A 25756-nucleotide genomic window follows, 5' to 3' on the forward strand; every position below is an offset into this window, starting at 1 on the left:
TCACAGTCATACCCTCAAGGGAAAAACGAATAAACAAGAAGCCCCAACCAAGTGATACCAAATTAAAAAAAAAAAAGAGAGAAGTATCAGCTCTCTCAGATGAGGAGTAACCAGTGCAGAACCCCAGCAATACAAAAAGACAGAGTGTTTCATCACCTCCAAAGGATCCCACTAGCTCCCAAGCAATGGATCCTAACCAGAATGAAATGTCTGAAATGACAGATATAGAATTCAGAATATGATGCAAAGAAACTCAATGAGATCCAGGAGAAAGTTGAAATCCCACACAAAGAAGCCAGAAAAATGATCCAAGATATGAAAGACAACATAGCTATATTAAGAACAGAACAGAAGATATGAAAGACAACATAGCTATATTAAGAACAAAACCAACAGAAGTCCTGGAATTGAAAAATTCGCATCAGGAAATTCAAAATACAAATGGAAGCCTTAACAACAGACTAGACCAGGCAAAAGAAAGACTTTCAGAACTTGAAGACCAATCTGTCAAAATGACCCAGTCAGACAAAAGTAAAAAAGAATTTAAAAAATGAACAAAGCCTTTGAGAAATATGGGATTATGTAAAGTGACCAAACCTATGACTTACTGGCATTCATGAGAGAGAAGAAGAGAGAATAAGCAACTTGGAAAACATATTTGAGGATACAATTCAGGAAAATTTCCCCAATCTTGCTAGAGAGGTCGACATGCAAATACAAGAAATCCAGAGAACTTCTGTAAGATGCTACACAAGATGACAATTCCCAAGACACACTTGGGGATGGATAGGAGGGATAGGACTAACCAAAGTCCATGTGAAAGAAAGAACTTTAAAGGCACCTAGAGAAAAGGGTCATGTTGCTTATAAAGGGAAACCTATAAGACTAAAAACAGACTTTTCAGCACAAACCTTACAAGTCAGAAGAAACTGGGGCCTATTTTTAGTATTCTTAAGGAAAATAAATGTCAGCCAAGAATTTCATATCCTTCCATGCTAAGCTTCATAAATGAAGGAGAAATAAAGTGTTTCCCAAACAAGTAATCACCAAGGGAATTTTCCACCACCAGACTGGCCCTACAATGCATGCTTAAGGGAGTTCTCAATGTGGAAACAAAAGAATAATGCTTGTTACCATGAAAGCACATGTAAGCACATAGCCCACAGTACCCATAAAGCAACTATACAATAAAGACTACAAAGCAACTAAGCTAACAACATTATGACAGCAACAAAACCTCATATATCAATTTTAACATTGAACATAAATGGCCTAAATGCTCAACTTAAAATACATAGAGTATCAAATTGAATGAAAAAACAAGACCCATTCTTCTTCTATCATCAAGAGACCCAATCTCACATGTTATGACACCTATAGGCTCAAAGTAAAGGGACGGAGAAAGATATGTCATGCAACGGAAAACAAAAAAAAGCAAGTGTTACTGTTCTTATATCAGAATTTAAACCAACAAAAATAAAAAAGGACAAAGAAGGGCATTAAATAATGATAAGGGGCTCAATTCAACAAAACATCTTAAGTGTCCTAGATATATGTGTATCCAACATTGGAGTACCCAGACTTATAAAACAAGCACATCTAGGCTTAATGAAAGACTTTGGCAGTACACAACAATAGTCACACAACACACAACACCCCATTGATAGCATTTGATAGATCACTGAGGCAGAAAATTGACCAATTCTGGACATAAATTCGACATGACCATTTGGACCTAATAGACATCTACAGAATACTCTCCCTAACAACCACAAGATACCCATTCTTCTTATCTGCATATGGAACATACTCTAAAATTGACCACATGCTTGGTCATAAAGCAAGTCTCAATAAACACAAAAATATCAATATCATACTGAGCATCTTCTGAGACAACAGTGAAATAAAAATAGAAATCAATACACAGAAGATCTCTCAAAACCATAAAATTACATGGAAACTAAACAAATTGCTCCTGAATGACTTTTGGGTAAACAATGAAATCAAGGCACAAGTAAAAAACTTTTTTGAAACAGATGAAAACAGACATGGAATGTATCAAAACCTCTGGGATGCAGCAAAGCAGTGTTAAAGGAGAGTTTATAGCACTGAAAAACTACATCGAGAAGTTAGAAATGACATCGAGAAGTCAGAAAGGTCTCAAATTAACAAACTAACCTTGTACCTAAAGGAAATAGAAAAATAAAACAAATGAAACTCCAAACTAGCAGAAGAAATAAAAGAACTATAAACAGGGCAGAAATGAACAAAATTGAGACCTCAAAAACCATACAAAGGATCAATGAAACAAAAAGTTGGTTTCTCGAAAGGATAAACAAGATTGATAGACCATAAGCTAGATTAACAAGGAAAAAAATACAGAAGATCCATAATCATAATCAGAAATAACAAAAGTGACATCACAAATGATCCCCCCAAAATATAAAGGATCCTCAGAGGGTATTATGATGAGCATCTCTATGCACACAAACTAGAAAAATCTAGAGAAATGGATCAATTCCTGGAAACACACAACCTCCCAAGATTGAACCCAAATAAAACAAAAATCCTGAACAGATTAATCATGAGTAATGAAGTTCAATCAGGAATAAAAACCTACCAACCAACCAACTAACGGAAAAAAAAAGCCCTTTACAACCAAATTGTACCAGATGTACAAAGAAGAGCTGGTACCAATTCCACTGAAACTATTCCAAAAAATTGAGGAGGAGGGACTCCTCACTATCTCATTCTATGAAGCTAGCGTCATCCTGATACAAATATCTGGCACAGACACAAAAAGAAAAGAAAACGAAGGCCAATAGCCCTGATGAAAATAGACTCAAAAATCTTCAACAAAATACTAACAAACTGAATTCAGCAGCATATAAAAAAGTTAATTCATCATAATCAAGTGAGCCTTATTCTTGGGATGCAAGGATGATTCAACATATACAAATCAATAAATGTGATTCACCTCATAAACAGGACTAAAATCAAAAACCATATGATCACCTCAATAGACGAGGAAAAGCATTTGATAAAATTCAACATCCCTTTATGATAAAAATCCTCAACAAACTAGGCATCAAAGGAATATACCTCAAAATAATGAGAGCCATCAATGACAAACCCACAGCCAACATTATACTGAAAGGACAATAGCTGGAAGCATTCCCCCATAAGAACTGGAACAAAACATAGATGTCTACTCTCACCACTCCTATTCAACATAGTACTGGAAGTCCTAGCCAAAGCAATCAGGCAGGAGAAAGAAATTTATCCAAACAGGAAAAGAGGAAGTCAAATGATCTCTCTTCACTAACAATATGATTCTGTCCCTAGAGAATCCTAAGGATTTGACTAAAAGACTCCTAGATCTGATAAATGACTTCAACAAAGTCTTATGATATAAAATGAATGTACAAAAATCAGTAGCATTTCTGTATACCAATAATGTTTAAGCTGAGAAACAAATAAAGAATGCAATCCCATTTAAAATAGCCACAAAAATATTGAGGAACACATCTAACCAAGGAAGTGAAAAATCTCTATAAGAGTAACTACAAAACATTGCCGAAAGAAAGGATGAAACAAACAAATGGAAAAACATCCCACACTTATGGGTTGGAAGAATCAACATCATTAAAATGACTATGCTATCCAAAGCAATCTACAGATTTAATGCTATTCCTATCAAATTACCAATGTCATTTTCCATAGAATTAGAAAAAAGTATTCTAAAATTCATAGGAAACAAAAAATATGACCAAACAGCCAAGGCAATCCTAGTAAAAAAGAACAAAGCCAGAGGCACCATGTTATTCAACATGTAAATATACTACAAGACTACAGTAACCAAACCAACATGGTACTGGTACAAAAGTAGACACATGGAACAGAATAGAGACCCCTGAAATAAAGCCACACACCTACAACCAACTGATCTTTGACAAAGTGAACAAAAATAATGTGGAAAGAATACTCTATTCAATAAATGAGCTGGGAAAACTGGCTAACCATATGCAGAAGAATGAAACTGGACCCCCTACTTCTTACCATATATAAAAATTAACTCAAGGTTGAAGAAAAACCTCAAACTATGAAAATCCTAGAAGAAAACTTAGGAAATACTCTTCTAGACATTGGCCTAGGCAAAGTATTTATGATGAAGAGTCCAAAAGCAAATGCAACAAAATAAAAAATAGACAAATGGGATTTAAACTAAAGAGCTTCTGCATAGCAAACTAAAATATCAACTGAGTGAACAGACAATGTACATAATGGGAGAATATATTTGCAAACTATGCATCTTACAAAGAACTAATATTCAGAATCTATAAAGAACTTAAATCAATAAAATGTAAATAAGCCCATTAAAAAGTGGGCAAAGAACATGAATAGACACTTCTCTAAAGAAGACATACAAACATGAAAAAATGCTCAACATGACTAATCATCAGAGAAATGCAAATCAAAACCACAATGAGATACCATCTTACACCAATCAGAATGGCTATTATTAAAAAGTCAAAAAAATAGATTTTGGCAAGGTTGTGGAGAAAAGAGAATGCTTACATACTGTTGCTGAGAATACAAATTAGTTCAGCCTCTGTGAAAAGCAGCTTAGAAATTTCTCAAAAAGCTGAAAATAGAATTAACGTTTGACCCACAATCCCATTACTGGGTATATACCCAAAGGAAAAGAAATCATTCTACCAAAACACACCCGCACTCATGTTTATCGCAGCACTATTCACAACAGCAAATACATGGAATCAACCTAGGTGCCCATCAACAGTGAACTGGACAAAGAAAATGTGGTATAGATACACATGGAATACTATGCAACCATAGAAAGAATGACATTACGTCCTTTGCAGCAACATGCATACAGCTGGAGGCCATTGTCCTAAGTGAATTAACACAGAAACAGAAAACCAAATACTGTATGGTCTCACTTACAAGTGGGAGCTAAACATTGGGTACACACAGACATAAAGGAGGGAACAATAGACCCTGAGGACTCTGAAAGAGCAGATGGAGGGAGGCAGCAAGGGTTGAAAACCTGCTTATTGAGTACTATGTTCACTACCTGGGCAATGAGATCATTAGAAGCCCAAACTTCCCCAGCATGCAATATACCCATGTAACAAACCAGCACACGTACTCCCTGATTCAAAAATAAAATAAAATAATAAAAAAGAAATATATTTAAGGCAAAAAGCATTATTCAGAGTAAAGAGTGATATTATTTAATAAAAAGGAACAATTACTAAGAACTTAACTGTAAACCTATTTTTATATACTGGCATAGTTTCACAAAGTATAATGGGAAAAATTCTAAAATTACAAAGGGAAATTGCCAATCATAGTGGTATACCTTAATATAGCTGTCTTAGAATCTGACAGATCCAGTATAAGAACATTAGTAAGGTAAATACCACAATTAGTAAGTTTGAGCTAAAGGTCACATATGGAACCTTGCATTCAAGAAATGACATGCATGGAATATTTTATATAAACAAAACATGCACCAGGCTGCAAAAGAAGTGTATATAATTCCAAAGAGTCAATTTCATGAAAACCATGAGTATAATTTCCAGAATGTAATTAAATTATAAATAAGAAAAAGATGGTCCCCTAAATCCTAAAATGGTTTTGAACTAAAAAGTGTAGTTTTTCCCAGCACTTTGGGAGGCCGAGGCAGGCGGATCATGAGGTCAGGAGATCGAGACCATCCTGGCTAACACGGTGAAACCCCATCTCTACTAAAAATACAAAAAATTAGCCAGGTGTGGTGGTGGGCGCCTGTAGTCCCAGCTACTAGGGAGGCTGAGGCCAGAGAATGAACCCGGGAGGTGGAGCTTGCAGTGAGCTGAGATCGCCACTGCACTCCAACCTGGGCGACAGAGCAAGACTCCGTCTCAAAAAAAAAAAAAAAAAAAAAAGTGTAGTTTTAGAATTGAAAGGGCTATATATTAAGACTTGCAGGGAAAAATGAATACAGAATGTTATAATTCAGAGTAGTCGTTACCTCTGAGGAAGAGAGAAGCGAGAGAGAATAAGGGGATTCTGGGATGCTGGTACTGTTCTATTTCTTGATCTTGGTGATGGCTCATAAATAAATCTACACAGTTTGTGATAGCTAATCAAACTATAATTTTGATTTGTCCATTTTTCTGGATTTATGTTATCCTTCAATAAAAAGTAAAAAAAAACCTATGGGATACAGCTAAAGCAATACACAAATGTATATTTATATTCTCAAATATATACATAAAATATATGGTGTGTGTATACATATATATAAACATGAAATATTAAAAATTCATGGGCCAAGCATTCGACTCAAGAAATTGTGAAAACAAATAATTTACAGTTTCTTAGAAATGAAGGAAGTTCCTAGTGAAAAATGCTGACATTACAGAAGAGGTTAAAGAAAACATTAAGATTAGGATTCAAGAGCCTGTTTATAAGCCTCCTCAGCAGGTTCTTTTTGTCACATTACCTAAGCGTATGGAAATAGGATGTGACAATATATTTTGGGTAAGTCCGTGAAAAACTGGAAATGATTCTTCCAAGTCACAGCATGCGAACCATGTAGCAGTAGGTAGCCAGGGAGCTTCAGGCTTAGGTGGGCGTTCCTGTTTGAAGACAGAAAATGAATAATAATTCACAAAGGCAATCACAAAATATACTTTCACTTTGTCCAAGTGAAAAATCAAGCTCTAATAGTATGTTAAAATAACCATTTTCCTAGGACAAGTAGTACAATATGGTGAAATAGAAATGGTGTTGAATCAATTCTAATTGTGGACCTTTGCACAGAAGTACAGCTGCTAAAAACTTTTCAGATTGAGTTTACAGAAAACAAAGTGGATCAATTAAATCTGCTACTTTCAGCCTGTTTTCCAACACCCAACATCGATCTTTCCCCACTTGCCAAATATTCCTAAGGTTAATAATTTTTCTCTAGAGAACTAGTCTCCCAATCAGATTCCCAGATGTTCTCACCCCTAGAAGATACAGAAAGCTGAGTATGGAACAGTATCAGTAGCAAGACAAATGGCAACCTTATTCTAGCTGTGGTAAGTGTTTGTCTAATTATTTTAGATATTCTTAGAAACTTCTGGGAGAAGTGTTATGCCATCTGGCAATATTCCATGAAGCACTTACATGTGGGCAAACAGTTTGAAAAGAGACAGAAAAATAGCTGTGATTGTAAGACTGAAACTAATTCTTCAAAATTTCCTGAATATTTGCCTGAGGTTCCTTACTATAATAAAAAACAGGTTTATTGAGATACAATTTATATGCTAAGCAATTCATTCATTTGAAGTATATAATCTAATGATTTCAGTATATTCACAGATATGTACAACCACCATCACAATTTAGAACATTTAATTTCCTCAAAAAGATACCGTGTACCCCTTAGCTATTACTCCCCTTTAATCCCATCCCTTGAGCCCTAAGCAACTGCTAAACTACTTACTGTCTCTATATATTTGCCCATTATGGACACTTCATGGAAATCAAATTATATAATATGTGGGCTTTTGTGACGGACTTCTTAGCTTAGTGTTTTCAAGGTTCATCCATGTTGTAGCACGTATCAGTACTTCATTCTTTCTTATGGTTGAATAATATTCCATTGTATAAATATACCACATTTTATTTATCTATCAGTTGATGGACTTTTGGGCTGTTTCCACCTTTTGACTAGTATAAACAATGCTGTTATGAATTTTTGTGTCCAGCTTTTTGTGCAGACATACGTTTAACCAGTAAGTATAATGGAAATATTCCAAAAACTGAAAAAACCCCAGATCTGAAACACTTCTGGGCCCAGGCGTCTTGAATAAGGAATCTTATTCAATCTGTAATGTATTGTAGCAACTCTGAGCATGCACCCTTTCCCCAAGGGTTTCTTATTGTTACTTGCTTATTTGTTTAATAACTGACTGGATTATTTTAGTGGAGGCTCCCCACATCCCCTGCACAGCATTAAGTCTCTAATGTTGCTCCTCAAGGGGTGCAGCCTTAGGAATGCTCACAGTTACTCCGGATGATCATAGCTTTTTCAGGGCTCTTTTTGATAGTTTCTTTCCCTGACTGCCTCTAGCTGTTAAGCACCACTAATTGTGGGCTGATTGCTCTAATGTTTTTAACAATGCTCTTGGGGATATAAATTTCTCCTCAGACTAAAACATTCAAATTTGGGCCCCTTTGAAGGAGTTGCTGGAGTCAGTGTTTGGGTTTTCTTCTGGTCTTTGGCAGGCTTCAGTGTCTTCTCCTAAGTTATCTCTGGCAAACCAGCTGGCTTATAATGTTGTGTCTCTGTCCAGTAATTCCATCAACCTCCTTTCAATTGCTTTTCACTACAAACTTTATTGTTTTAGACAGCATCATTAGGCTTAAACTTTTCCATACTGTGTTGGAAATGAAGTCAGTTACTCTGTGAGGAGATAAGGAACTATCTGTTTTATAGGTTGCTTCTCCCACTCAGGCAAAACCTCCAAGCCAGGGACATTACAATGTTGCACTTTTCGCAGGGGCATATTCCAGCTCTAGGAGCTGAGTACGCCGTGGATGGGAAGACAGTAGCTTCGGGTCTCCTCAGCTTGCCTCTGCCATTGAGGAATTACTATCTTAGGAGCTGGGACAACAGTGATGCTGCACCAAACGTGGAGCCTCAGTCTCCTCGGAGGCTGGGTGGAAGAAGGCAGCCCCACCTTTTGGCTACACTCAACTGGAACTTATCTTCAGCAGTAGGTAGCTGTGGGCAGGATGAGAAATGCTGCTGTCTTGTCCTTCTCAGGAATATGGCCCTTTAACTGGCAGTGGGGAGTAGGCAGGAGCCCTGTGCTCTTAGCTGCGTCAGTCTTGAGTGCAGTTCCTATCTCACTAAGCTGGGAGCAGGAAGGGAGGGAGTGGGTCTAGGTTCAAAGACCACAAGACTCTTGCTGTCCTTACTGAACCTCTAGTAAATTCTCTCAAATAAATGTTTATTCCTTTGCTATATGTGCCTGGGACCATTTCCAGATGCTTTAAATGATCCTTATATAATTTTCAACAGTTTTGCTGGGGAGCCAGTGTGCGAAGATCCTCACACTGTCATGCTGGAAGTGGCATTTCCCTGTGTTACATCTTGATCCTAGATAAATCCCTCAAAGACTCTTAGATTAGTTAATGTTCACAGGCATTTATAAATATCTAATAAACAATTCTGAGTGGTTTTGCTGTATTTTGATCTCTAATAATAATGTGTAAAACAAATCACCGGTCTGCGCAAATTTTGATGAATTTTCCAGGAAATAGATTTCATGTAAAGTTTTCTGGTTATGCTATTATTACGTACTAGCATCATTTTTTGGATTCCTAGCATTAAGAGAAAATGCTTTAAAAAAAAGCTTGTCCAACCCATGGCCCACAGGCCACATGCAGCCTAGGACGGTTTTGAATGTGGCCCAACACAAATTCATAAACTTTCTTAAAACAGTATGAGATTTTTTTTTTGAGGTTTTTTTTTTAAAGCTCATCAGCTGTCGTTAGTGTTAGTGTATTTTGAGTGTGGCCCAAGACAAGTCTTCTTCCAAAGTGGCCCAGGGAAGCCAAAAGATGGGACACCCCTGTTTAAAATATCACCATTTAAAAACATTAGTTGTATGGACTGAATATACCCAATGAGAATAGCCTGGAGACCTCAATTTGCAGAAATCCATTTACCTTGTCCACATGTAATAGAAACCTGCAGATGCTTGAGGCTTTGTGTATTGGTTCCAGTTGTTTTCTGTTTGTCCCTAAACTCTAACTGTTGTGGTTCAATCCTGGAAATGCCTACTTCTGCTCACACCAGCCAGTCTCCAGCTGCAGATCCCAGCATCTCTGCCCACCTTTTGTTGTTGTTGCCACCTTCTAGAAATCTGTGTTTTGCTTATCTGGATTTTCTTTATCTAGTGCATCCAGTCAACTCCAGATTCCATGGGGCATGTATCTCCTTCCTCTCTCTCCTCCCATCCTGGACACTCATCTTTTATTCTTTCTAGGTCTCTTCCAGGGCCCTTTTGCTGCACCATTTCCTTGCATAATGACACAATCTTGTCATAGGTGTTTGGAACTCACTGCACATTTTTCCACAGAAAAAGTTTTATGCATGGAAGTTGGCTTCTGAGGTTATTCCAGAAAATTTAATTTAGATCATAATGAATGTAGCAAAAAACAATGTAGTACTTATGATAAAAATAGAAAATACTAGAGTCAAAATATTAAATGAAGTGACCATATAAAATACACCCCAAATACATTTCTAAAAAAAATTATTAGTCAAGAATCATTCCAATTTCCTCATGATAGAGGAAAAGACAGTTTAATTAAAAATAATTCAGAGAGGTTTCTGATGATGGTAATTTTAAATTTTGAGTTTGATGGTATTTAAAACATATTTTAAACTTTTCAAGATATGCTGTTCGTGAGAAGTAGGTGGTGCTGGAATGGACATGGGCTTTGGGAGCTTAGAACACAGGTTTGAATCAGACTGTGTCATGCATTATTGTGATTTTGGAAAGCTCTTTAACCTCTTTGAGTTTCTGTGTGAGAAAACTGTAAGGAGAGCTGTTGATAAGGCTGCAGTGAGGAAGGAAGGGTGAAAACACACAGGGCAGGGCCTGGCTAAGTGATTGGCTAACAGTCAGCAGCAGAGTGAACTGGTTAAGAGAGCAGGCTTTACAGACTGCAAGTGTTCAAATCCTGGTTCCAGGTCCTGTTAAGTGTGTTATCAGGACAAGTTACTTAACCTTTCTGTGCCTAACTATCTTATCATAGACTAGAGATACAAATTAGGAACTTACCTAAGAAGAATACTGAGAAGAATAAGGGAGTTGATATACATAAAACACATAGCAAGCTCTCTGTATATATGAACTGTGATTACGAGGATAAGACACATTAAGAGAGGAGTCACAGAATATGTGTGTATGCGAGATGGATGGGGGTCAGGGAGGAAGGAACATCTGGTGGAGAGATCTTGTCTCGGCTTTTTCTGGGAGCATGGGGTGCTGAGAGTCAAATAAAAGCATCAGGTTCAACCTCCTAGTGATACACTGGGGTTCAAATACTGGCAAACAGGTGCAGATGTCACTTCTGCAGGGGCCAAGGACAGGACTTGAGATTTGCAGAGTTGGACAGAGCCAAGAATTTAGAGTGGAGCAGAGATCAAATTGTAGGCAAGGTTTGGGGGCTCACCTCTGTGGGCCACTAGCTTTGTAGTATGTGTGTGGGTTAAGCCAGTTTAAGGGACTAGAGCAAGGAGGACAAGCAGATGAACATGAAGGAGGGAACTGTAGCAGAGCTCGTATTACAGTATTACAGAAGGTGACAATGAAGTCATTTTGTCACTTCCCATGCTTTATAATGAGATACATCTCCAGGCAAGAGAGGGTCATGGTTTTTAAAAAAAACTATTGCTAAATCTGTGAATTACAACTTTTATTGGATTTTAACTCTTTACATTTGTAAGACGGTCAGCTTTGCAAAACATGTTCACTTCTACTAGCTTATTGGTTACTCCCAACATTCCTTTTCTATAGGTGAGGATAGTACTCCATACAGAGGTTAAATGATACATTACACAGTTAGTTGGAGGCAGAGCTGAGTTATAACATGGGCCTCCTGACCTCAATACCCCTCCACTGGGCCACACAGCCAAATGTATGGCCTTCAGCCACCAGAGTCACCACAGAGCACTGGTAGGTGCTTGTGGGCTCTATCTAGAATAACGATCATAGTATTATTCTGTTTTCATGTTGCTGATGAAGACATAGCTGAGACTGGGTAATTTATAAAGAAAAAGAGGTTTAATGAACTCACAGTTCCATGCAGCTAGGGAGGCCTCACAATCATGGCAGAAGGCAAAAGGCACATCTTACATGGCAGCAAGCAAGTGAGAATGAAAACGAAGTGAAAAGGGTTTCCCCTTATAAAACCATCAGGTCTCATGAGACTTATTCACTACCACGAGAACAGTATGGGGGAAACTGCCCCCGTGATTCAGTAATCTCCCACCAGGTCCATCCTACAGCACATGGGAATTATGGTAGCTACAATTCAAAATGAGATTTGGGTGGGGACACAGCCAAACCATATCAATCATCATCTAAATGGGAATCAGGTACCTTTTCCAATCCTGCAGAACCTCGGAGAAAGAAATTCCATTCAGCATCAGTTAGGGTTCCTTGCTGACGCATCATCTCAACACAGAGCATAAAGCTGTAGATGAGTTTATGTTGCTCAAAAAGTCCTCTTGAAACATTGACATAAGCAGTTAGGAGAGTTTGTTCTAGTAGTATGTCCAGGCGCTGTTGTAGATTTTCTGTCTTTACAGAAGTTTCAATGGTGGTATTGAACAACTGTGTGAAAGAGAGCTCTATCAATGTCTCTGATTTAATTCATTCTCTGCAGAGAACAAAAAATCTGTCTCCCTTGTTCGCATTCAGTGAGTAAATGGCAGCATGGGAGATGAATAGAGTAAGTCCTCAATGTGCCCAATAGATTCTTGGAAACTGAGACTTTAAGTGAAATGATGTACAGCAGGTCTTTGAATTATGAACAATCTTGCATTCAAAGTCATTTTGCTATTACATTGATGAGACCAAAAAAATTGGTTTCATTGTATGTCATTTTGCTTAACAAAGTCACAGTTTCCAAGAACCTATCCACAACATTAAGTGAGGACTTACTGTACTATGAAAAAGTGTAGAATTCATCCCAAAGTGATATGTGATATTTGTTTTCTACACTCCCCTTTCTCTCCTATTTTTAAGAAATGGACCAATGCCAAGCTCTTGACAATATTCAAGAGGCATCATCTTGATGTGAGACATGAAACTTTGGAAAACAGAGGTGAGCTAGCAGGACCAGTTTTTTCACATCTTCAACCCAGATTTGATAAACCCTGCATTTTGGGGTGAGAGATGTAAGAGCAAGGTAAGCTCATGCTTATTTCTTAGCACTTCCCCAAGATAATTTTTAGGGTGTAGAAGTAATGTGCTAGAATTTTCCTGGAAATTTAAGAGAAACTGATTTTTGTGATTTTAAAGGAGATTTCTACCCTGTTTCCTACCTGGAAATTTTGAAAGGAGAATCACTACTGCAAAGGTGCCCCATATTATAAAGATACTGGGAAGGCAGTAGAGATGGTGGCATTGAGGGATTAGGCCTGAGGTAGTCCTACCCATTTTCTGGAACTTTTAAGTGGAGTGGAAGGAAGATCAAAAAATTTATTTTTTATTTTTTATTTTTTTATTATTATTATACTTTAAGTTTTAGGGTACATGTGCACAATGTGCAGGTTTGTTACATATGTATACATGTGCCATGTTGGTGTGCTGCACCCATTAACTTGTCATTTAGCATTAGGTATATCTCCTAAAGCTATCCCTCCCCGCTTCCCCCAGTCCCGGAGTGTGATGTTCCCCTTCCTGTGTCCATGTGTTCTCATTGTTCAATTCCTACCTATGAGTGAGAACATGCGGTGTTTGGTTTTTTGTCCTTGCGATAGTTTGCTGAGAATGATGGTTTCCAGTTTCATCCATGTAGGAAGATCAAAAAATTTCTAAAGGCCCCAAGCTGTGTGAGGAAGCTGAGCAGAGCCTGAATGTGTGGCCTTCCATGAAAGTCACAGGGCAAGGAGGGATCTTGCAGCAGAGACTCAGGGGAAGTCCCACCAGGCCCCTGAGGGGCATGTGTTTGCAGTCTCAGGATCCACAGCCTGAGGGGCAAAGGTGGGAGGTGAGGTAGTACCTGCCCAATCCCTGGGATCAAGATATATTGTTCATGGTGAGGGCAGACCAATCAAAACAGACTGGCAGCTAGAAGCCCACTAAGGACCAAAGCAGATCAGGGTCAAGAAGCATCCTCCACTCCTCCCTAGAAATACTGTGCCGAGGCTGTGCAGGCCTTTCCTACCCACCTCTTCTACTAATAGGATGGAGCGCAAAGGGAAAGGGGCCTGATTGTGTCAGTCTCCTCACCAAAATAGGTCTCCATTCCCCCAAGTTAAAAGGGCTTAGAGGAAGCCTACAATTATTGCAGGAAATTGGGAAAGTCTTTGTTGATTCTCCTGAAAGTTTTGTTGACAAAGGTAATAGAGTTTTGTTTTAACACACTCAGGAGAAAAGAGGACTCAGCCCTCTTTAACAACCTGACAAGAACCATAGAGGTTAAAGCCCAGTGAATATGTGATAAATATGGTACCAAAATAAAACTGGTAAATCTCAAAATTCTCTAAAGAATTTCACTGTGAAATGGGTTTGGTAGAGGGTATCCTGGCCAAGGCTGTCACCTACGAATATGTTTTGGATTTCTGGTTTCCCTTCTAATCTGTAAAACTCCAGAGCTTTCATGATTCATCCTATATCACTTTTACTTTCAGCCCAAGATATTTTAGGGCCTTTTCACTTTTATTTCTTGAAGGAGATTTTAAAAACTTGAAGAGCATAAATTCCAAAACACCCAAGATAAGAAAAGTATTAACAAAAAGTCATTTAGGTGGCATTACAGGATTTGGTAATCCTTATTTTGCTTGGGTTAATAGCTGTCAACTAAAGGAAGGGAGCAGAGATATAAGAACCCAAACCCTTGCCTCTGGGAATTGAGGTTTGAACCCAGCACAGATGGCTTTCAAAGGCTGTTAAAATGAACATCTTGTTGAAAGACAACCCAGGCCTATCTAAACAACTTGACTCCCATTTCTTTCAATTCCTCATTTCCATTCTCTCCTGGAAATAAAAACTGTTCCTGGACCTCCAACCATTATGGAGGGTACTAAATAAGACCTCTAGAGGAAAAATCAAGCTGTCATAAGAATTGTTTGACTATTTGAAGTTCAGTAAGAATTGTTGGAATGTTATATGCAGAGATCAAAACAGACTCTTCATTCACGAAACACTCATGAGCATTATGTGGTGCTAAGCACCATTGGGGATATGGGATTGGTGAGGCTTCATTTTTGCCTCCTGGGAGTTCAGGCTCCAGCAGGAGAGAGAAGCCAACCACCCAAGACAACGTGGGGTAACATTATGCCAGATGAAGCATATCAAATATTTTGGATAAAGACTGCTGAACCTGTTTGCTACTACTCCCATTGAGAGGTGGAGTCTAAATCCCCTTCTCTCAAACCTGGACTATCCTAGTGATTTGATTGACCAACAGACTGTAGCCGAATTGATGGTGCATGAAATCCAAGGTTAGGTCAGAAGAAGTCCTGGAGCTTCCATCTTGGTTTCTTGGAACGTTTACTTTGGGGAGAGGCCCTCTTGGAACCCAGTTGCCCTGTAGTGAGAAGCCCACGCCACAAGGAGAGGCCACTGCAGGTGCCATGAGTGACAGCCCAGCCATGTGAGTCAGCCATTTTGGATGTTCATTCCAGTCAGCCTCTAGATGTTTGCAGTCCCAGCAGCAGGCTTTGCTGGAGAATTTAGGAGAATTTAGAATGCAGTCCCAGCAGCATTTAGGTTGGGAGGAAGGGCATTTTAAACAGAGGGAGTGTCAGAAACACAAAAGCATCCAGTTAGTCTTGGGAATGTAAATGGATCAATTTGGCTGTTGCACAGGAGTTGAGAGAAATGTGACTGGAGAGATGAAACAGGGACAGGCTGGATGTGGCTTTGAATTCCAGGCTATAGAGTATGAATTATGTTGATGGGCAATATCTGTGAAAATTCATTTAGGACCTAGGTCTGTGGAACAGTGTTTTGAAAACACTAGGCCTAGGCTGGCCTGGCTTCCAGGGGTGTGAGCCAGCATTGACTATACAGGGGCATATAACAGGAAATAGAGATGTGTTGCAGGGAAAAAGTCTTGTGTTTACAATTCTCCACTGTTTTCTACTGAGTGGCACATATGGAGGGAGAGGCCTTTGTTGGCTGAGTTGTGTCATGGGTAGGGTATAAGCATGGGTGAACAGAAAAGTGAGAGTAAGTTAAACTGCTCTGCCCAGAAAAGGAGACAGCACTGCCAAGAGGAAGTAGGAGCTGATGGGAAGACTGAGCCAGGGAGGCTTTGGTCGGGTGGGCTGAGAAGAGGCCACTGGCACCTGAGAGAACCTCTGATGCAGATGCTTGGTAGTCTTGCTGTATAGTGAGTAACGCAAACTCGCTGTCTTCCCTGGAAGTCTTTAGCAAAATTGGCATTGCCTCCTGAAGCTTTGTGGCATTGAATTTGCTTTTGGGAAAAAATGAATGCTGCTACGAAGAGGATAAGGGGTGAAAACATCCTACTCATGAGACAGCAGATGAAATTCAACTGTGAATATGAGATAAAGAAGAGAGGCTGAAATAAAACAAGAGAGTCTCATAGTCATATGGTGAAAGTGGGACAGGAACAAAGGAAAGAGATCCCTCTAAGTCAAAAGTGGGCGCAGGGAAGGAAGAACAGGTTGTTGCATAAAAGGTTTGGGAAATAAAAGATACATAAACCAATTTGGCTAAGGTCAGTGCTGTTTGGACTTGAGATACAACAGAAAACACTAATAGTGGAAAGGAATCTAGATTACTGCAGAGGATGTCTAAAGAAATGGGACTCAGCTGTGACTCTTAAAAAAGAGAGAAGGGCAGGCATGAAGGAAAACAAACATACTAGCTAGTTGAGGAAGTCAGGAGCAAATGAAACTTGCAAAGCAGCTTTCTTCTCTTCCTCTACAGAGTGTTCTGTGCATACTGGGCAATCAAATCTTTAAAAAAAAATCAAATTTTATATACACCTTTTATATATATATATAAAATAATCACTAACTCTACTTTAAAAACTGCATCTTTGGAAGGGCTGGTGAAACCACTCTTTTTTATTTTTTATTTTTTTTGAGACAGAGTCTCGCTCTGTCGCCCAGGCTGGAGTGCAGTGGCATGATCTTGGCTCATTGAAACATCCACCTCCTGGGTTCAAGCAATTCTCCTGCCCCAGCCTCCCGAGTAGCTGGAATTACAGGCACCTGCCACCACGCCTGGCTAATTTTTGTATTTTTAGTAGAGATGGGGTTTCCCCATGTTGGCCAGGGTGGTCTTGAACTCCTGACCTCAGGTGATCCACCCACCTCGGCCTCCCAAAGTGCTGCGATTACAGGTGTGAGCCACCATGCCTGGCTGGAACCACTCTTGAACCTTGCATGCACCTGGGAGATTTTACCTGATAACTAGACTTATGGCTTGTGTGAAGCAAGAAGTAATTCAACAGGTGTAATGGAGGCCAAAGAGATGACTGTCATTAACAACAATAACACACTTACCTGTTTAAAGTACTTTAATGAGTACTGGTACATAGGATCTATTTCTGAGAGGCTTGCAATGACAAAGTACATTACAGAGCCTTGAGTGGCCACTGGACGATACTTCTCACGAGCCACATTGATCATCTGCTCAGTGAACTCTGCTTCTTCCAGCCTGGTTTTAATGGCACCAGAAGTGATCTGAATAAACATACAATAACAAGTTCTTAGGGATCTGTTCCAGAAAAATAGTGGGACTTCTGGAATGTATCCAGTTAGGTCTAGGGAAGAAATAAGGATAGAATGAGTTGGTGATTATAGTAAGGGGTCCCCAGGTGGAATGACTGAGTCTCAGGGCTCAGTGACCTTCTGAATAAGCTGACCTTTCTTCCTTCCGGAGTTAGGAATAGGCAGAGGGCAGCAGGCAATACAAGTAGCTTTGAAAACATAGAAGCAGCACATCTCTGAGACTCAATCTGAGTTACTCCTGCAATGCAAACACTATCACAGCACTCCTAATTGCTCCCGAACTTCTTTGTGAGCAGTCCAGGGCAAGCACAATGAATAAAGGAATGAAAGGAGAAGGGATACCCAGGAAAATGCCCAAAAGAGGGGAGTAGAGAGTGTCTGGGAGGAGTGGCACCACATCCCTCCCTGGAATAACAAGGGTGACTAATATTCTTGTTCTTTACCTAGTATTCCCAGGTATAGACATATGGGATAGAAGCTGTTGTTTGTGGAGGATTATAACCCCAAATGAGTTAGCGACTCTTTCAAGGTCTTTTGGTTTTCTGCATTTTGGGTTTGTGGGTCTGGGGAGCCCTCTGGCCAATGGGCCTTCCAAGATTCCCTTCTCTATGTCTCTCAGTCTCTCTCTTTCTACTGCTGTCTGCCCCTGCCTCCTCTCTCTTCCCCCACTGTTTTTCAGAGGTGGATATCCCTGGGTTGGGAAATCCTTTTCTCTCTAGAAAGTCAAAGGGTCTAGAGCAGGGACCATGAAAAATCACCAAGGGAACTGACTGCTCAGTATTTGCTCCATCAAAGCTAAAAGGAATCATCAAGTTCCTGTATAGACCAGTGATTTCCAATTGAAATATAATGTGAGCCACATAAATAATCATACATTTTCTAAATTTATTAAAGATAAAAAGAAATTTTAGTAATATATTTTAATCTACCCAAAATATTATATCAACATATAATCCACATAAAAGTTACTGAGATATTTTGTTTCTTTGGATTTAGCCCTTGAAATCTGTTGTGTATTTTACACCACCAACACATCTTAATTCAGGCTAGCCATATTTGAAGTGCTCAACAGCCACCTATGGCTAGTGGCTACCTACCATAATAAAGAGTATAAGTCTAGACTATTTACCCCAGCCCACCAGGAAAGGGAGGGGAAGGATTCAGTGCAGAAGCTGTTTCCAGGAATCAGAGAGCAAACTCTCCCTGTAATAACCCCTTAGGGAGCTGAAGGGGAAATAAAGGGCAGAGTTGAGTAGGAAACCCCTATGTTAATATGGGACTCAACTAAAGCTTTCAAATCCAAGTAGAAAAAAAAAGTTGATATGGGATCAGTTGGTGGATCATGTAGGCCCACTAACAAATAATTCTTTATGTCTTAGGGAGCACAAGGCACTGATAATATAGAACCCAGGGCTAAAGAGAAGGAAAGTGGATTGTTTTCTTCTCCTTGCCAAAGAATATTAGAATACTATATGCTTCCGTTGAGTTTGGCAACTACTTGTAGACATTATGCCCTACAGGCTTGAGGTTTCAGTCGCGTTTAGAGAATATGAGACATATTTTTATGTAAGGATTCTAAGAGCTGAGAGGAGTATAAACTGTAGCCAAGAAGTGGCAGGAAACGCAGCCAAGGATCAGTTTGATCCCTGCTGTATAGAAAGGATGACTCCAAAGCAACTCCTTGCAAAACAAATAAACCAGCTTATAGATAAAGATGGCAGTCATCACATGTGTATCTACCTTCACTTCCTACTGAAACTACAATAAAATTGTAGGAAAAGGCTTAAAAATGCAGAGTAAACCAATAAAGATAGGAAGAATGGGAGAGGAAATATCAATGAATTTTGGGAGCTCGAAAGCAGACAGAAGGGTGGCAATGACTTAGCAGACCCAGAAAAATGGATTCCTACACTGGCAAAAGTGGATAGCCATGAACTCACCCAATTTATAAAAATAATCCTCCTCAAAGGCTTAAGAATTAGTAGCAAGAAGCACTCTTGGAAGTGGGAAGGGCTTAAAATAAGAATTGGTTGTAAGAGGACCCCCTAGGTCATCTTCCCACACCACCCATGGCCAGGGGTTTGTCCCTTTCTCACCCTGGCAGAAAAAATAGAAATTTCCTTTGGAGAAAGTAAAAGAGAGGGTTTTCTGATGGAAGGAAGGAACTAAAACAGAGTGACTGGGTGACTGCAGACTGGATGCTGAGACCCTAGCCCTTCTCCTCTCAGACCCCAAATACTTAAAGCCAGATCTTCACCCTTAGGCAATGTTAACATTTAATGTTCAGCTATAATCAGGATATAACTACAGTGGGAGGCCAGAGGATGGGAAGGTGTGTGTGTTTGTGTGTGTGTGTGTGTGTGTGTTAGAGGTACAGATAACAGTTAAGACGCAAAATGAAAGTAGCTGCCTTGGCCGGCACAGTGGCTCACTCCTGTAATTCCGACACTTTGGGAGGCCAAGGCAGGAGGATTGCTTGAGGCTAGGAGTTTAAGACTAGCCTGGGCAACATGGTGAGACACTGTCTCTACAAAAAATAAAAAAAAAAAGTGAAAAATTAGTTGGGCGTAGTGGCGTGCATTTGTAGTCCCAGATATTCAGGGGGCTGATGGAGGAGGATGGGTTGAGACCAGAAGATGAAGGCTGCGGTGAGTCATGATCATGCCACTGCACTCCAGCCTGGGTGACAGAGCGAAACCCTGTCTCAAAACAAAACAAAACAAAATAAAAACAAAAAAAACAAAAACTCAAGAGAGCTGCCTCTGTGAAGGGAGGCATGGGTGGCTGGTGGGAAGAGAAGGCACGGAATGCTATTTTTCATAATAAGCCTTGTAGAATATTTCATTCTTTAAAGAGTTGGCATGTAAAACTTTGCTAAAAAATAAAAATAAGTGGGTTAACAGACAGCCGCCAGAAATAAAAAAATAAAAAACCCAAGGAAGAATGAACGACAGGAGGATAAAGAGATCTATGAACAAACAAGCTAAAGCAGAGAGGAAGAAAACAGAGGCCCAAAATTACTTGCTTATTACTGTTTTAATACTGCAATCTCAAGGGACTATACAATATAAAGCAGTCAACCAGTTTTGATGTCAACAAAAGCAAAAAACATAACCTATGTGTTTCTGGTTTAATAAAGTCAAGGGGATTTTTTTTCAGTAAATTATTTTGTTTCTCACAAGTGGATGAAAATCATTTGTTCTTAGTATGCACTCCTTAAATGATAGTTTGAATCTGAGAAATAATTTACTGAAGAATTTTAAGTTTAAGGTAAAACTTCATCTTACTATCAACACGTTTTTGTTGAGTACCAATTGTGTGCAACCACCATGTGTAATCCTTGGAGAAGGAATATCAAAATGAACTATTCACAGATTCCCACTGCATAGAACTTAACAACACAACAAAAGAGATAAGCCATGTAATTGGATAACTGTGACATAGGATAAACAGTGTCAAGTGCTGTAGTAGAGATCCAGATAAGACACTATAGAAGTTCTGAGGAGGAGGAAGTTAATTCCAACTGGGAATATCAGACAGAGGCTTCCTGCAGGTGATGGCGTTCATATGAAAGTTTGTTGTGTTTGTTCCTTTCAATTTATATCTTGTCCCAGTTCTTTATGTGTTTTATTTAAGAAATGCAGACAAGACAAGAGAAGCAGTAGTCTACAGTTTCTCCAAGTTTCTTTGGTTGGCAAGGAGCCCTGACAGGCAGGCACCCATGTGTGTGTCCATGGAAGCCCAGTGTGGCCCCCGTCTTGCTTTAAAAGCCCTTGCAGGACCCTCGAAGGCTGTAGTTATAACTTTTGAAGTAACACACTTTCCATAAATACTAAAAATATTTTACTTGCCTTTGAATCCTGGAGTGTGTCAATAAGTTCTTCATTGTCCAGAATATTTCCTTCAGAGGTAAAGAGCATTGTCAGGATTTTCTCTTCGATAGTTTTCAACTGGTTTTTATCAGTGTTGATCCTCACGATGAGCTTAATTCTTTGTTCTTCCAACCTGGGTTTTTCAAGTCGCACCACATCACTAAAACCAAAGTTCAGATATCTAAATTATGTCTCCGCCAGTGCCTCAAAGTTGCTTCTGTTTTTCTTTCTCTGTTTGTAATCGTTCTTATTCTGAATACTATTCAGCTGAGCATTAATGCTGATGGCCATATCTGAATGCACACCATGTCTCTTTTGCTGGGTTTACACAATAGCTTCTGACTCAACTACATGTCAATTCTGATCTTTTATCTTGTATTTTAGAGATGCATACTACTGAAGTTCCCACACCTTCTGCTCATCTCTTAGGAAGACCTGCTAAATACTTGATCTCTCTAATCATTCAATTTCTGTCTCTAACGCTTGCTTGTGCCAAGATGAAAATGGTGCCTGGAATATGTATGGTGCCTTGAATATTCTTTCTGTACCAACATGGCAGATTCTGAAATCACACCACCTCCATGAAATGATTTTTGATTGCATATGAGAAAGGAGCCTTACCTCCAGCTTCACCCTTGTATAAACAGGTGAACTTATATCTCCCTTCACTTGTTCTTTCATTATTTGCTCCCAGTCTCCATTTGCAAGTTAATCTTTATTAAGTACTACTCTATGCAATGCACCCTGCTAAGAGTTTTACGTGGATTATCTATTAATCCTTTGAATGCCCCCATAAGGTGGGCACTGTGGTTATCATCCCCAGCTTGCAGGTGAACAAACAGACTCTAGTGGGTCACTTCCTGAGATCACATGGCTATGAGAGGCCAAGCTGGGCTTGTACCTGGGTCTGCTGGCTCCAGAGCATGCACTGTTACTAGTATGCTGCCTCAAGTAACAACCCATTATTTACTTGTTATGTACATGCTGAATTCAGACACCTTGAAATTATTATATAAAGAATACTAAAAATCATAACCTCAAATTCAATTGTTTAAATAAGTTTTTCAGAAGACAGTAGTTTAAGGAATTTTTAAGATAAAGGTGAGCTCAGGAAACAGCTTGAGAGAAACATTAATCAAATTAATCAAGTTAAGAATCAAAAGAGCCTGCCAAGGAAGTCTGTGAGGTGAGTTACAGTTTCTGGAAATAGAAAGGAAGACAGAAGGAGGTGGACAGTCTGGGTGGCTGAATGGAATTCCTTGAAGTTGAAAAATGGCCTTGTGCTGCCCCAGAAGGACTAAGGCATTGTGGTTGGCATTTTCCAGGAGGCAGGGAGGTGAACTGTGGTGTTCAAAATTGAGAGGATCGGAGGAAAATTGCAATGAGAAATTGAGCACAATGTGTATCACTACCTGTCCAGGAGCTCAGCAGAGCAGAGGGCAACTGAAATAGGTGACGGCCTGTCAGAACACAGGCAGACCCAGCTCCATCCTCACCCTGGCTAAGGGCTGTTAGCTTCCCTTTTCAATGCCATCAATCTAGGAGAAATAGCAGGGAGATACTGCACACCATGACTGAGTCCCAGCATTTCTCGTGTTCTTATCAGGGCACTTCTCCTTCTTGTCCCAGGCAGCCTAACATGCTGGGAGCTTAGTGACACAGCTGAGCTTAACTATGCACAGGAATAAACTGGTATGCAAAGTGTTCAGCCAAGTCCTTAGAATATATTCATAAAATATGTTGAAATAAACTTTAATTGGAAAGAAGTTAACCTAGTGGAAGGTAAGCAAGTTAGCAGCTGGCAGAATAATTCCTAAAACAAACTAGAGAAATAAGACTTAAGCTCATTAGTGACAACATAGGTAAGTCAGGATGATCTTGACTTGAATATAAGGGATATTTCTTTTGAACATGGGTCTAAATTATGTTTCTTTAGAGTGAATAAAAATACATACATAGGTATTCCTATATACATACATATGTGTATATATGTGTTGGTTAAATATATATATTAAATATAAAATTAATTTTGAATCAACATCAATGTTATTATTTTAACAAATATTTTTAAAGTTTGTCTCATGACCCTCTTGGCTAATTCTGATGATTAATATTAACAACTCATAATGCAATATTTGGGAAATAGGGATTTAATCACATACAGAATATACTAAGAAAGGGTATCTATATATACACACATATATATGTATATATATGGGTATATATGTATATATGTGTATATATATATACACATATATACATATATATACACACACATATATTTGAAGTGGACAGTTAAATACACTAAGAAAACACCTAAAAACCAGTGAAGCTGGAACAAATATATTTGGAGAAGCTGCTTTTTCACAGGTACGGACCAGTGCATTTCTAGGAACAACAGAAAGACTGACTTTGTTCACTTGCTCAGGATGGAAATCCTAGTGAAGGGAAGAGGCAGGGCTGGGCTGCCAACCTGGTTCAAACAGTGGGGGTGGGGAATTAAGGGTCTATCCTTGACGTCCTTGAGAAGACGGTAGACAAGATCAGCTGCTCTGAGCAGCTATGGAAATGGTAAAGAACTTGGCCACTTACTTGTATTTTTTTTGATTAAGGGTTCATGTGTAGTGCTCTTACACAGCAGAAAATTGTCTTTGTCAATATTTCTAAACAAAATATTTAGGAAACCCACGACACCCCCTTCCCTCCCCTCAACCCCCTGTTTTTTACCTTAACAACTGATCCTCCAGGCCTGATTTTGTTACAGTGAAATTGATAATGGTAACTTTAATGCATACCTGGAAGAGAAGCACAGAGTGCATAAAAATGCTTAAGTGCAAACTAATAAAATACCTTTCTTTATTAGAACACAGCTCATTACTACCCAGGTGGATGTATCTCAGGTCTAACTGCACACACACCTACCCCCACACATACTTTAGGTGTACTGTGGCTTATAAAATCCTCATATGTTTTTCCCTGCCAGTATGAGTAACAATCTTGCTCCTCAAACACCACAGTTACAGAATCCTACATTGTGTTTAACGGAAAGGTGAGCCAGCGAATGATTAAAAGCAGTATTTTGGAATTGATAGCTTGGGTTCAGATTTGAGCTGCACTCTTTAGTGACTGTGTCATCTTGGATGAGCCACTCATCTGTGCTGAGCTTTAGTTTCCGGTATTTAAAAATTTGGATAATTATAGTAAAAACTCATAGGGTAGCCGTGAGAACTAAATGAGGTAATAAAATCACTTAGTTACTTATGACACAGTGTGTCTTTGCTTGAAAGAAGCTATTATTGATAAACAAATAAAGTTTTATATGTTTTGTCTAATAACATTTTAATGAGAAATTATTACTATAATATATTCTGACATCACTCGATAAGTCAATAGCAAAAACCAGTAAGTATAACAAGAGTGTGTGAATGAACATGTGGCATCGTACTTCAAGGATTTTGTAATATGGTAAATTACATATTGTAATTTTGTAATATTTACCATATTACAAAATCCTTGAAGTAGGATTGATCTCTTTTTAGAGATGATTGACCTGAGGTTCCTGGAAATGGGATAATTTGCCCCCCGTTACAGAGCTAGGCTTGGGTCTTGTGGGCAATACACCCTCTCAAAAGTTAAATAAGTGAGAAATCAAAGAGTGAAAGTTGGCACGTTGGTCACTCTTCTTTTTTGGGGGTGGTATCCATCACCTCAAGCATTTATCATGTCTTTGAGTTAAAAACATTCTGATTATGCTCTTTTAGTTATTTTTAAATGTACAATACATTATTGTTGACTGTAGTCACCCTGTTGCACTATTATATACTAAATCTTATTTAGTCTATCTAACTATATTTTTGTCCCCATTAATTATCCCTACCTTCCTGCTCCCCTCCATTCTCCTTCCCAGCCTCTGGTAATGTTGGTCACTTTTCTAAACTCTGAAATGGGACTTGGGACATGAGCCCTGGCAGTGGCTGTGTAATTAAACTCCTCGAGGCTGACGAGGAAAATCCTCACTTAAACTTTCAATGATATTTCCCCATCTTATTCAAGAAGTGTGTTAATTTCATTCAACCTGAACACATCTGGTGAAGACAGATAGCTAAGAGCAATTCAACAGCTAAAATGAAAGTGACACTCTTTGGAATGGTATATTTAAGGATATTTTTGGGAGGGTTGTGGTGGTGAAGAAGTAAAGTTCTGAGGTCAAGTTCCTTTCCTAGGTAAGAGCCTGCAGAGTGCACAGACGTGCCTGGAGCTGGGGCAGCATCTGGGCATGTGAGGGGGGTTGTGGCCAGGGAGACTCCCGTTGGAGCTTGGTGGGAGGGGCAATGGAGTCCCAGCTGTCTTCATTTCTGTTGCAACTACCTTG

General features: G+C 39.1%; 1 protein-coding gene across 1 annotated transcript in view; it reads right to left on the reverse strand.

Annotated features, from left to right (window-relative positions):
* The window catches only part of DNAH6 (dynein axonemal heavy chain 6), a 303630-nt gene that overhangs the window by 79528 nt on the left and 198346 nt on the right, over window positions 1-25756 (reverse strand). The window contains exons 58-62 of the mRNA XM_515578.8: window positions 24112-24179; window positions 21364-21544; window positions 17285-17464; window positions 12177-12410; window positions 6512-6647 (exon numbers count right to left, since the gene is read on the reverse strand). Of these exons, the coding sequence (XP_515578.6) occupies window positions 6512-6647; window positions 12177-12410; window positions 17285-17464; window positions 21364-21544; window positions 24112-24179 (799 nt within the window). The remainder of the gene's footprint in view (window positions 1-6511; window positions 6648-12176; window positions 12411-17284; window positions 17465-21363; window positions 21545-24111; window positions 24180-25756) is intronic.

Source organism: Pan troglodytes, chromosome 12 (assembly GCF_028858775.2).
Source record: "Pan troglodytes isolate AG18354 chromosome 12, NHGRI_mPanTro3-v2.0_pri, whole genome shotgun sequence".
Taxonomy (NCBI): domain Eukaryota; kingdom Metazoa; phylum Chordata; class Mammalia; order Primates; family Hominidae; genus Pan; species Pan troglodytes.